The following is a 13,343-nucleotide window of genomic DNA, read 5'->3' on the forward strand; positions in this document are numbered from 1 at the left end:
CATATCATCTTTCACAATTCAAATCATCCACCACAAATACCTTTTATAAAAGATTATCAAATTATCAGATTCGAAAAAGAGATAGCGCCATTTACTTAGACAAAATAACATAGCTATGAGTTGACGATTTCGTGATCCTATCAATTAAACATGAATTTACAAATTGGCAAAACTAAGCTTAATCATGAACAAAATTACTCATGCGTCAATGAATCGCTTGCCCAAAGCAAGCATTCATAGCTATCAGCAATGCGGAGCTCATACAGGAAATTCTAAAATTTCACATTGACGAAATTGTTACTTCAAATCGACTTCTATCAAACCCTACAGCTTCACAAGGTCCTAATCCACAATTTTCATGTAATTACACAGCTTAACAACTCTTAAATCGAACAATGCAATTCAAAATTAACATAATTCTGAATTTGTACCTTAATTTCGAAAACTATTTTGACTAAATGAACACAGGGCTTAAATTCTTAGTGGGTGCTACGAAACCAAGTAAATCTGGCTATATAATGTCCCCGTGACATGACATGCACAAGCAAAACCCTCTTTTTCTTTTCCTTTTCCTTTCCCTTTCTTTTTCTTCTTCCCCTTCTTTCTTTTCTTCTTTCACTTTTCTTTCCGATCTGCGCGGGCCGTCTGTCCATGTAAGAAGCTGAGCACTTTTCCTTATTTGTTGACTAGTCAAAATTTTCCTTTTTTTTTCTCGGACTTTGACCAAGTAAAAGTCCACGCATTTTACACGTACATTAAAGTTCAGCCGTTGATTTCATTCTCCCAACTGAATGTCTCGATATCTTCGTCTCTTGTAAGGAAAATGGAAAACAAGCGGCAAATAGAGGATCCAAATGCTACCGGCGAAGCCTCGTCAACTTTGGCTGGGGAGTGGAAAAGCCCAACCTTTTTTTTTTTTTTTTTGGTCGAAAAAAAATGATTGCTGTTGAAAGTCATATGTCTGACTCAAATCATCTTATAATTGCCAAATGAAACACTTCTGGTGATAAAATATTTTAATCCCAATGGAAAGTTGGCATTCAGGGATGCACCTCAACTGAGGAAGCCACTATCTATCATGCTCTAACTGAAAAATAACGTTTTCTATAACATGGACCTATTTGAAGCAGACTCTAAAAGAATCTAAACGCTATAAGCTTGGTTCACTGGCCTTGATTAGCAGTGACCCGTTTGTCCATTTTGATCTGACTATAGAAAGAGTAGTTCTGCAGGGCAATTTTTCGCAAATTCTTCCCGTATCTGTTCATCATTGTTTGCAATGCGAGTGCACTTGTGTCTTTTGCTCGTCTTCTCCCTGTTTCAAGCAGTTCAAAGCAGCACAATTTCCAGTATAACTGCGTCAAGTCCACTCGATCAGAACCAAACCCTTGTCTCTCCAAGTCAAATTTTCGAGCTCGGGTTCTTCATGCCTAATGGATCCAGAAAGCAGTACGTAGGGATATGGTACAAGAACATGCCTCACTCCAAAGTTGTCTGGGTGGCCAACAGGGACAAGCCACTTGAGGACACAGATCAATCTGCAAGTTTAGTGATTGGCAGAGATGGAAATCTGAAGCTTCTTGATGGGCAACAGAGCACTGTCTGGTCTACTAATGTCACCGCAAAGTCAAATTATTCTGCAGCAGTGCTTTGGGATAGCGGAAACCTTGTTCTTCAAGACAGGAGTGCGAATGAAATGTGGCAAAGCTTTGATGAGCCAACCGACACTCTCCTGCCAAACATGAAGATCAGAGTAAACCTGAAAACAGGAAAGACACAAAACTTGGTTTCCTGGAAAGGTGAGGATGATCCCTCAAGTGGAAGCTTTGTCCTTGGAATTACATCGGAGACCCCACCTCAGGGTTTTGCTTGGAATGGATCGAGTCCTTACTGGAGAAGCGGACCGTGGGATAAATCCAAGTTCATTGGAATACCGATCATGAACAGCACATACCTGAACAACTATGACCTCCAGCAAAATATTGACCAGGGAACATCTTATTTTTACTTCAATAATCACCGCAACTCCTACTTTGGATATTTTTTCATCTCATCAGAAGGATCTATAGAGTTTGTTTCATGGAAGAATGGATGGTCAACATTCTGGGAGGCACCAGCAACAACCAACCATTGTGATATTTATGGAACATGTGGCCCTTTTGGAGTTTGTGACTCACTTGGTTCAACTATGTGCAGATGCTTAAAAGGTTTTAAACCAAGGTCAGATGAAGAATGGAAAAGAGGAAACTGGACTGGAGGGTGCCTTAGGAAAACAGAATTGAATTGTCAGAAATCCGCAAGGGCAGCAGCTTCAACAACTGTGGAAAAAGATGTGTTCGGGCAAATGAAACAGATGAAAGTGCCTGATTCCGCTGAGTATTTGTTGAGTGTAGCCGATAAAGAAGGATGTCAAAGTTGGTGCCAAGGAAACTGCTCGTGCTTGGCCTTTTCCTATGTGGACACTATAGGATGTATGGTTTGGAGTAGAGATCTCCTAGATCTTCAGCAATTCTCCACGGCAGGCGAAGATCTATTTATTCGACTTGCATCTGCCGACACAGGTTGCATAGGTTGAATTAGTATGCACTTCATTTTGCATTGCCCGTGATTCCTATAATATATTTTCCCATTTCAGGTATACCTACGCTGACAATACTGATCATCAGCCTAAGTACTGTTTCTGTCATCATGCTATTTGGAGCTGGTACTTTAGTCTGTGGTCCCTCCAGGTGGAGAGGTAATAGAAGATATGCAGTTTATTGCTGTCTCAAGGGTGATTTGGCGTTAACCGCAACATATGAATTTTGTATGATTGGTATAACCAAGGCTTCAGAAGCTAGGCAGTTACTCCTAAAAACACTGCTCTGCTTCTTGTGTTCTCATGCGTGCCTTCAGTTGTTTTTGTTGTGTTTATTAAATGCAGAGAAGTTCAGGAAAATGAAAATCCAAAGGCTCCTTAGGTCGGGGGTTACAGACAACAAATCAGAAGAATTGATAGCTGTTGGGAATAACGGATCCCCGAAAACCGGATTTGACACTAAATCGAACCCCTAAATCAATGCGGAAGACGAAGCCCGGGAAATAACACGTATCACCGATCGTAAAGCACACCACGGATTCGAGCGTACCTTGTTAGCCACAGATTAGACACCGACGTCGATAGAGGAAGAGAAACTGGCCCTGTTCGATCCGATGACGCCTTAAAGGGAAGACAGTGTCGCCGTTTGCTTACTGTTCCTTTTTGGAGGGAGTGAGAACGTTGGAGAGGAGAAGATGTACGTTGATTATCCAACCGGTGTCATCTCTCTCTCTCTCCTCCCTTTTATACCTTCCCCCATCCACGGGCCCTATTCCCGTGGGCCGGGCCTTTTGGGCCCAGCATGGGCGGACGGGCCTTAAGCCCATCACCAATTAAAACCATCATCTCCCACTCGCACATGGTGGACCGAACAAGATTCTCTTAACCTCTCTTCAACATTTATACCGGTGAATAATCCGTGCGACCAGCATACTTTGAGAGCTCGTTGCCATACATCTATTAGGAATATATAGCAGCTCATAATGGGCATCACACTCCGAGTAGATTTAGTATGCAGTACCCTAGATTGATCGATCACATTTATATCTCTCTTGATCTCTTTTAAACAATGATATATATATATATTGTATTCACAATTATGATTATCCCAAAGACAGTCATAATTGGTTAACCGGTTAATACAAAACTACAATGTGATTCTCCAAAATCGATCTTCCTCTTTCCTTCAAACTCTCAATTTCAGTTCAGCTTGCTTTTTCTAGAAATGTCCCATTAGATCGAATCAACTCATGACCATTGGCAACACCCTAAGATAGCAAACACTAAATAGAAATCTTGAGAATAAGTAAGAGTCATGAGGGGACAAATGAATTGAGGAACTCTTTTCCTCAAGAGTCTCACACGATATAAAAAATTGAGATCAAACTTTTGCCACTCTTATTGGTCGTTTCATGCATACGTAGTATGAAATACGTATTACGGTAATAACTCATTTCCCATGGAGTGTATGTCTACACCTTCAATACCGTACAGATAATAGTTTAGACATACCCAATGTCTAACTTGAGTTCACGTATCTACTCATTCACAAAATTTATCAGAACTCACATCTGGCATCATAGACAGATAAAGTAAAATATGTTGGGTATTTTACTTTCGGACATAGTAAGTATTATGTCATCATCTTAACACTCAGTTAAGGCGACATACGTGTTTTAAGCTTGAGCTCTCGATTATCACCTAGATAATAAGCTTAAAAACAGTCTCATCTCTATTTATCACACAGTAAATAGAGGCGATTACCCGTGTGAGTGAGCTAATCTCATATCTATCCGACATACTTTCTCAACTTAAAGTAATGCACTGAGCATTAAGATGCATAACGATCAAACAAAGATTCATAGGCATTAATGATGAAAAACACAAATTCATCAAATGTGAACACTTCAGGGAAATTATAATCTAGTACATCATCATCTACGCAATCTTGGAGATTTCATATGGCCACAAAACACATATCTAGGTATTGGTTTTTTCATAGGATCTGCTACCATTCTATGCGTAATATGTACTCTAAGTTCACATCTTTTCGTGCAATCATATTCTTGACAAAAGTATACTTGGTATCTATATGTTTGGTCTTGCTATGATATTTTGGATCTTTGGTGTACGCTTTTGCTGCTTGGCTATCACAGTTAACCAACAATGAATCTGCAGCCCTTCAAATAACACCTAAATGATCCAATAATCTCTTAAGCCAAACATCTTCTTTTACTGCTGCTGATAATGCCACGAACTCAGTTTCCATTGTGGACAAGGCTATACACTTTTGTTTCTTACTGCTCCAACATATGGTGCCATTATTCGATAAGAAAACAAACCCAGAGGTAGATTTTCTTTCATCTAAATCTCCTCTCCAATCAGCATCAAAATAGCCTTTGAGTTGCAGATCCTTTCCATAATAACTCAACGTATAATCAGCAGTCCCCTTTAGATACCTTAGTATTCATTTAACGGCTTTCCAACATGCTTGACCTGGATTGGATTAGTATCTACTTACCATTCCAACTGAATAACATATGTCAGGTTTTGTACACATCATAGCGTACATCAAGCTCCCAACAGCACTAGCATAAGGAACATATTTCGTTTGTTCCTTCTCTTGTGGAGTCCTTGGACACAGTCTATGGCTCAATCCTTCAACTTTTTGCAATAGGAGTGTCTATGGGTTTACAATCCCATATCCTTCAATTCAAAGTTGGAAGACAACCAACTTTTGACAGCATTAACAAGCTCCATATTGCTTCTGGCAATTAGTATATCATCAACATATAATGATATGATCACAAATTGATTCTTGGATCTTTTGATATATACATAATGATCCTCATCTATCATTATAAAGTCACATCCCATTATGGCATTATGAAAACGTATATACCATTGTCTTGACGACTGCTTAAGACCATATATCGACCTCAAAAGTCGACATACATTTTCTTCTTGGCCTTTCACTATGAAACCAGCAGGTTGTTCCATATATGTTCCTTCCTTTAATTCTCCATTGAAGGGAGCAGTCTTTACATCCATTTGATGTAACTCAAGATCCATACTAAACACTATTGCCAGAATAATGCGAATCGAGGTAAATCTCACTACAGGAGAAAATGTATCTTCATAATCAATATCTTCCTGTTGATTATACCCCTTCGCCACAAGGCGAGCCTTATGCCTTTCTATCGAGCCATCAGCCTTTCGCTTTATTTTGATAACCCACTTGTTCCCAATAGCTCAAGGTCCCTTTTGGAAGATCAACCAGTTCCCGACTTGGTTTGATTTCATTGACTCCATCTCCTCTTTCATTGCATAAATCCATTTTTCCTTACTAGGGCCATTCAGAGCCTCATTAATATTTCTTGGCTCATCCTCATCTTGTGGAGCAACCATAAAAGTTTCCCCTTCAATGTCAAAAATTTCGACGGGGAATACTCTGGCGACTTGTTCGCCGTATGGGAGATTGTACACTTAGCACATCATTCCCCATTATGCTCCCACTCGGATTAGATAATAACGATATCATCTCATCATGTGGTTGTAATTGAGAATGAGATGAATTCAATTCATCACTTCTCATATTACTCCCACTTGGACGAACTCCACTAATATCATTATCTTGATCCAAGGTTTCAAATAGGGAGTATTCTTCCCCTATTTCGCTCTTCTTAGGAAATTCATCCACTAAGAATGTGACATCTCGTGATTCAAATTCAGTTATACTCCCACTTTCCTGCTCACCTACGAACACATACCCTTTCGAGTGTTCGGAGTATCTCATTAAAATACTCATCTTGCCTTTAAGACCCAATTTCCCAAACTTGTGAGAGGACTCATGAGTATAGGCAACACAACCCCATGGCTTAAGAAAATTTAAGTCCGGTTTTCTACTTGTCCATAACTCATATGGAGTGGAACTAACTGAATTTGGAAGGCACCCGGTCAAGTATATATAGGCAGTAGTTAACAACGCATCACTCCAAAAGGTGATATGTAAGTTAGCATGCGCTATCATGGACCTAACCATTTCTAGTAGGGTTCTGTTTCTTCTCTCTGCAACACCATTTTGTTGAGGAGTATATGGAATAGACAACTGTATTTCTATTCCTTTTCATCACATTATTTTCTGAACTCATTAGATAAATATTCTCGACCTCGATCGGATCTCAATACTTTTATTTTCTTGTCTAATTAATTTTCTTCTAAGTTCATAAACCTTTTGAAACAACTTATGCTTCAGATTTATGAGAAATCAAATAGACACATCCGAATCGAGTATAATCATCTATTAAAAGTGATGAAGTAAACAGTTCCATGCCTTCCTCTCACATTCATTGAACCACAAACATCATAATGGATTAAATGCAGAGGAAATTCAGCTCTTTATCTTTTCCAAATGGTTTCCTTGTCGTTTTCCCTACTAGGCAATGCTCACATCTAGGCAAATCGACTTTTTCAATGTTGCCCAACAAGCCATTTTTGGCTAGTCTATTTATACGTTGTTGGCCAATATGACCAAGTCCAGCATGCCACATAATCACATCATTATCATATGAAGTAGAAGACGTGAAATAAGGGAATAACAAATATTGACATCACCACAATCAACATTTAGTACAATTAAAACCATCCAAAAAGTGACCACAACTATAGTAGTTTGTATCAAAATACAAATCTACATCGCTATTATGGAAGTTCACACATAAAACCAAGCTTAACCAACACCAAAACAGACACTTAAATTTCGACGAATCTCCGGAGCATATAGATCATCATGTAGGAACAAGGTGCGTTCACCACACATGTTCAATTGGCAGGTGCCAATCCCTTTAACTTCATCTCTGGAGTTATATCCCACATAGATCCACTTAGTTCCAGTTGGTACTCATCGGAATTCCACGAAGGATCCTCTATCCTTCGCTACATCGTCTGTTGCTCCTGAATCTACAGTCCACAAAGGATTGGATTCAGTCTATAAAGTAGAACTTGACACAAAAGCAAAGTTCTTAAATGTACAATAGGTGTATACCTTCTTTTGGCTCACAATAAGTCGCGAGCATAGTGACCATTCTTGTCACAATTGTAACACCTCACCCTTGACATTTTCTTCACTTGAGGATGTTTTCCTCTCTTGTGTTGGTTAACTCTTGATCTCTTGCAATAAGGACTTGATCCTTTGCTTTCCCACATATTGAACGAATCAATACGTTTGCGCTTAGAGCTCAAAGCCCTTTCTGAGCTAGAACCAGTATTGCAAATATCTATTTTCAGCTCACATGCCGTTAATCGGTCCTCTATTAGCTCAAGGTGGCACACGGCATCCTCAAGATCTTCCATAACATGGTCAAAAGTTTCTAGTGTTTCTTGCTTTTCCAGCACATATTGAATCTTCATATTCAATATTTCACAATTGTTGCCGTTCATATCAGCAATTACGTTCTTAGTTGCTGAAACCATCAATTTGAACACATCAGACATATATGCACGAATAATTAATGCCTATCATTTATGCATCCACTTTGCACAGACCCATCATATCAATGAATAATTTCAAGTAAAGTTTCAGAATCAAAAGGTCACTATGTTTCCAATCATCCTCCAAAAATCCTAACTTAAAACTATCATTAATATGATTGTCATATGCAAAATCAATTCTATGAAGCTACAAAAACTTTTAAACTACCCACAGCTAATTACCCACAGTAATCAGCAATTAACAGAAAGCAACAGATAATATGACATCCAATAAAATAATAATGCTTTCAACTAATACAACAATCCATTACACTAAGTAATATATCCAAAAAGAAATATCAACATAGAAAGAGATATTTAACACTAAAAAAACATCTCATAATTAATCTAAGAAATAAACAGGGAATGTCCCTTCTACTCTATCAGTCAAAACATCTGAGAAAACTGAATGCACATTTGCCAACCATGGAAAAACTTTTGGAGAGCTCTCATGTCGCCACCAAGGCGCATTTACTCTACGCCATGTGGCGCTCAATCTAAGGGTTGAAGTTTTGGCCAACTCAATCCTATAGTACTCTCTTACAAAAGTTTCCACTAGCCTCCTATAATCCAGGACCACGTTGACCTCCCATAGCCGATCTAACACTGCTTGCCATTCAGGTGGAAGAGTGTTCATCAAAGCCGACACCTTCTCAAAGTCCGGCATAAGATAACCATTCCAAATGATTTCCTGTATCATCTTATTGACCTTGACCATGTGTGATACTAAATCACCATCAAGCCACCGATAATCAGCTAACTCTTTCATCAGCCTTTTCAGTCTAGCTTTTCCTTCGTCCGTTCTCGAGATTGCAGGTATCCATGCATAACGCATCATAGTTCCTGCAACAAATGCAGAACTAAAATGGATCACTTTTAATCCACAATAAACAAAATGGAAAATACATAATTTTCCATGATTAATGCAACAAATGCAAAATAAAAAATGGATTACCTCTAACCCACACGGACATAACTGAAAAAGAAACAAATTCTTTTTCTTTTTCTTTTTTTTCGGGTCAACGGTCAATGGTCGTCGGTCAACGGTCAACGGTCGTGGTCAACGGTCAACGGTCAGGTCGTCGGACTGGTCGGACCGGACGGACCGGTCGGGCCGGTTCGCGCGAACCGCTCGCACGTGCCGCGTGCATGCGCGGGCTGACGTCACGCGGACGTCAACCAGCACGTGTCGCGCGCGTGCCGGGGGTCCGTGGTTCGGGTCGGGTCGGGTCGCCGTTCGGTGACCGCCTGGCCAACCGGCGTCATCAATGACGTCACCCCAGCGGTTACTGACCGTTGGGTGACGTCATGCTGACGTCAGCACGCGTCGGTCCGCTGACCGACGCGTGCCAGTTTGCCGGCCGCCGGCACCCACGTGCCGGTTCGCCACCGGCGCGTGTGGCGCACACGCTGGGCGAGCCAGCGATTCTGGGCGCGTCGCGCCCACGTGCGTGCCTTCTGGCCGCACATGTGGGCGTGTGCGGCGTCGCCCGGCGGCGCACGACATGTCGCCGGACTCGCCTCGACGACCTCTTTCACCTAGTGCTTTCAGAATTCGATTTTGACTTATGAAAACTCAGAAAAATGGCCGAACAGCGCTCGGGTGTCGGGATTTCTCGCCCCGATCCGTACGGCCGAAAATTTTCGCGAAAAATCAATCAAAAAGCATCAAACAGGTCGGGAAAACGTGAACTAGGGCTCTGATACCAATGTTGGGAATAACGGATCCCCTAAAACCGGATTCGACACTAAATCGAACCCCTAAATCAATGCGGAAGACGAAGCCCGGGAAATAACACGTATCACCGATCGTAAAGCACACCACGGATTCGAGCGTACCTTGTTAGCCACAGATTAGACACCGACGTCGATAGAGGAAGAGAAACTGGCCCTATTCGATCCGATGACGCCTTGAAGGGAAGACAGTGTCGCCGTTTGCTTACTTTTCCTTTTTGGAGGGAGTGAGAACGTTGGAGAGGAGAAGATGTACGTTGATTATCCAACCGGTGTCATCTCTCTCTCTCTCCTCCCTTTTATACCTTCCCCCATCCACGGGCCCTATTCCCGTGGGCCGGGCCTTTTGGGCCCAGCATGGGCGGACGGGCCTTAAGCCCATCACCAATTAAAACCATCAATAGCAGCACGGAAAGAGCAAAAGAAGCAAGATGATGCATCCAAATTGGTGGTTTATGATCTTGATAGCATACGCCTTGCGACAGACAACTTTGACGCCAAAAACAAACTTGGGCAGGGAGGGTTTGGCCTTGTTTATAAGGTAAAAGAAAAGCCTTCTCCAAGAGAAATACACAGATCATCCAAGATCTGATAGTTCTCTCCGTTTGGAAACATGGAAAGCTGAATGATGGTAGGGAAATAGCTGTGAAGAGACTTTCAAGCAACTCAGGCCAAGGCATAGCAGAGTTCAAGAATGAGATCCTTCTAATATCCAAGCTTCAACACCGAAATCTCGTGAGACTCTTTGGTTGCTGCACTGAAGGAGATGAAAAGATACTAGTGTATGAGTACTTGCCAAACAAGAGCCTGGACACCTTTCTTTTTGGTTTGTCTCACTCTCTGAAGAACTTCATTCCGCTTTTCCCCAAACCCGGTACTGAAACTAGATACTGTTACTGTTTTCTTGTTTAGATTCACAAGAGAAGGCAAAACTTAGTTGGGCCATGCGCTTCCGCATTATCCAAGGGGTCGCAAGAGGGTTGCTCTACCTCCACCGGGATTCCTACCTGAGGGTTATACATCGAGATCTGAAAGTGAGCAATATTCTCTTAGACGAAGAGATGAATCCCAAGATATCAGATTTTGGGCTGGCGTGGATGTTTGAGGGCACTCAAGTTTTGGTAAATACTAGCAAAGTTGCGGGAACCTTGTAAGCTTTCTATCATCACTCTTAAAAGTACCTACTTATGAGGCAATTTGTCCCCTTGGGCAGCACATTAGTAGAGTATAATACGCTCACTTTTCCCTTCATGCATGTTCCTGCTGTTGTCCTCTAATATGACCGAGAAAACTCTTCCGTGTATATTCTATGGTTCCAGTAAGTCAGTTCGCTCCGAGGTAAATTATAGACAAGACAACAATGGTAAAAGGTATGAGAAAAACAGTATTTGCAGAGTCGGAAGTCTATCAAGCTCCAATTTTCTGACCTATCATGCCATCGACCTTGAGTTATGATTTTTCGTTTAAACTACATCTCGTGAACCGTCCACTTACATGATTTTGTATGACTTTATTATGATTATGGCATCCTATGTACGAGATTATGACATGTCCAAGTTATTCAGCGGCTATATGTCTCCTGAGTATGCCATGGGTGGGATGTTTTCTGAGAAATCCGACGTTTATAGCTTCGGAGTACTGATGTTGGAGATTATCAGCAGCAAGAAGAACACAGGTTTAGATTACCTTGGACAGCATCTTAGTCTCCTCACTTACGTAAGTGATGAATCAATCTTCGAACTAATAAGTCTCCATTTCACATTTCTACTATTGGTAGTCCTCGGGACAATCTCTAACGACCAACCAGATGTTACAGGCTTGGCACTTGTGGTGCGAAGGCAGAGGATTGGACCTAATGGATGAAGCCATTGCCAACGCATTTTCACCATCGGAAGTGATGAGGTGCATTCAGTTAGGGCTTCTCTGTGTGCAGGACCATGCCACAGACAGACCCAACATGTCGGCCGTGGTTTTAATGCTAAGTGGGCAGTCCGATCTTCCAGAGCCAAAGCAACCCGCAATTACATTTCATAGCTCAACGACTCCCGAAGTTCACCTTCAATCACAAGAAGGAAACATCTTGTCCAGGAATACCATCAACATTACTTTGGTTGAAGGAAGATAAAATTCTCAGATGCATTTCCTCTATCCAATTCATCTTTCCAGGGATCCGTGTTTATCATATTGAATGGCTTGAATAACCTATCTGGTTGTTGCACTGTTGTGTGGATATACAGAGTAAACAAAGAAATGATGAGGGGCTCTGAGTTGCTAGCTGCCTAGTTGGATAGTTCTCTGTGTGCATGGATGCACAAAACTTTGTAACGTCTTCATGCATTGGAATCATCTTGATATATATATATATATGAATATGTTGATGTGCTCTTCACTGTGGAATTGGTATGAGATTCTGCATTCATTATTGTTGTGAAACTTGATACCATGCGTCCGATGGGAAAAAGCATATTGTTGAATTGCTCAGTGAAGTCGATGTCACGTTAAGCGTCAGTTTGACGGTACTCTCATTTTGCAGTTCCTGTTACTTTTCCTTCATGTTTTGAATAATGAGTTGAACAAGAAAAGGAGAGCAGGAAAGTTCTCGTTTGGGCTATTTTGCGTGACATCCCATGTTAACTTACTTGAGGTATTATCTGCTTTAATCCGTCTCATACTAAATCTCATAATTTTTTCCTTAAGCATACAGCAGACACTTTAACATATCTTATAGTGCCCTAATTTAGGCTTACTTAACTTTGGATTTCTCAAAGCAAAGCTTGCCATTATGTTAGAAAAGGACCTCTGTGAGTTAATTCAAATTTGCAAGCATGTGTGTGTCAAAATCGCTTTCTCCCTATTCAGTGTATAGTTCAGTTTATTCTTCCTCTCTTTGCCATCCTCAAAGCGTCGCTTTTTGTTCAGGCCCTCTAACCATGGCGGCGACTACTCCTTACCCTCGTCAAACTAGGTTAGGACCCGCCCACTAGCTTTTGCCTGATTTATTCCTAAACTAAACTTCTACTTGAATGGAGCCCTCAATTGAGGTTTTGTCTACTTTGAGCTATCCCATATTAAGCATTACCATTTTGTACTTTAGAGTACAAGCATAAGCTTACCTAAAAAGTCACTAATGTTGGTAATGCTCTAGCCTAGGCATGCTTAAATTTAGAGTTGAAAGCAAGTTTACTACTACGTTAAAATATGCTTCCGAATTAATTCCTTCTTTCACATATATTTCTTAGAATCACTCTCCCCTGTTCGTTGCATATTTCAATTCATTCTTGCCTCCTTTGCCATCTCAAAAACTTGCTAGGAGCCGCTCTTTGTTCAAGTCCTCTAGTCCTGACGACCACTCCCTGCCTTCATCAGACTGAGTTGTTACATTGTCTTCCAGATGGCCAATTGCCAAATTACGTGATTCAGGGCCAATGTTAACCATACGAAAATTTAGGAAATGATTGGCTATCCTCTATAAAATTAAAGGACAAAGCGCTCACTTAATTAG

General features: G+C 41.0%; 2 protein-coding genes across 2 annotated transcripts; both read left to right on the plus strand.

The window, feature by feature from the left end:
- Positions 1–1,177: 1,177 nt before the first annotated feature.
- On the plus strand, positions 1,178–10,995 carry LOC104428650 (G-type lectin S-receptor-like serine/threonine-protein kinase At1g61370). Its single transcript, XM_039306823.1, has 6 exons — positions 1,178–2,561; positions 2,636–2,737; positions 2,924–3,000; positions 10,327–10,382; positions 10,477–10,667; positions 10,754–10,995. Exons 1-6 carry the CDS (start codon positions 1,280–1,282, stop codon positions 10,993–10,995), a joined length of 1,950 nt encoding a protein of 649 aa, XP_039162757.1. The 5' UTR covers positions 1,178–1,279.
- A 7-nt stretch (positions 10,996–11,002) lies between these two features.
- LOC104424754 (G-type lectin S-receptor-like serine/threonine-protein kinase At1g61500) lies at positions 11,003–12,153 on the plus strand. The gene is made up of 2 exons (XM_010037258.3): positions 11,003–11,557; positions 11,658–12,153. Exons 1-2 carry the CDS (start codon positions 11,336–11,338, stop codon positions 11,964–11,966), a joined length of 531 nt encoding a protein of 176 aa, XP_010035560.3. The 5' UTR covers positions 11,003–11,335; the 3' UTR covers positions 11,967–12,153.
- The last annotated feature ends 1,190 nt before the right edge of the window (positions 12,154–13,343 follow it).

The sequence above is a fragment of the Eucalyptus grandis genome, chromosome 2, assembly GCF_016545825.1.
Source record: "Eucalyptus grandis isolate ANBG69807.140 chromosome 2, ASM1654582v1, whole genome shotgun sequence".
NCBI lineage: Eukaryota > Viridiplantae > Streptophyta > Magnoliopsida > Myrtales > Myrtaceae > Eucalyptus > Eucalyptus grandis.

Bases quoted from the DNA above. Each gene is read 5' to 3' on its own strand.
- LOC104428650 (XM_039306823.1), top strand. From the start codon at position 1,280: ATGCGAGTGCACTTGTGTCTTTTGCTCGTCTTCTCCCTGTTTCAAGCA. The intron at 3,001-10,326 runs GTTGGGAATAAC...GCCTTGCGACAG, and splicing joins AATCAGAAGAATTGATAGCT to ACAACTTTGACGCCAAAAAC. The intron at 10,383-10,476 runs GTAAAAGAAAAG...GAATGATGGTAG, and splicing joins GGTTTGGCCTTGTTTATAAG to GGAAATAGCTGTGAAGAGAC.
- LOC104424754 (XM_010037258.3), top strand. From the start codon at position 11,336: ATGATTTTGTATGACTTTATTATGATTATGGCATCCTATGTACGAGAT. The intron at 11,558-11,657 runs GTAAGTGATGAA...CAGATGTTACAG, and splicing joins ATCTTAGTCTCCTCACTTAC to GCTTGGCACTTGTGGTGCGA.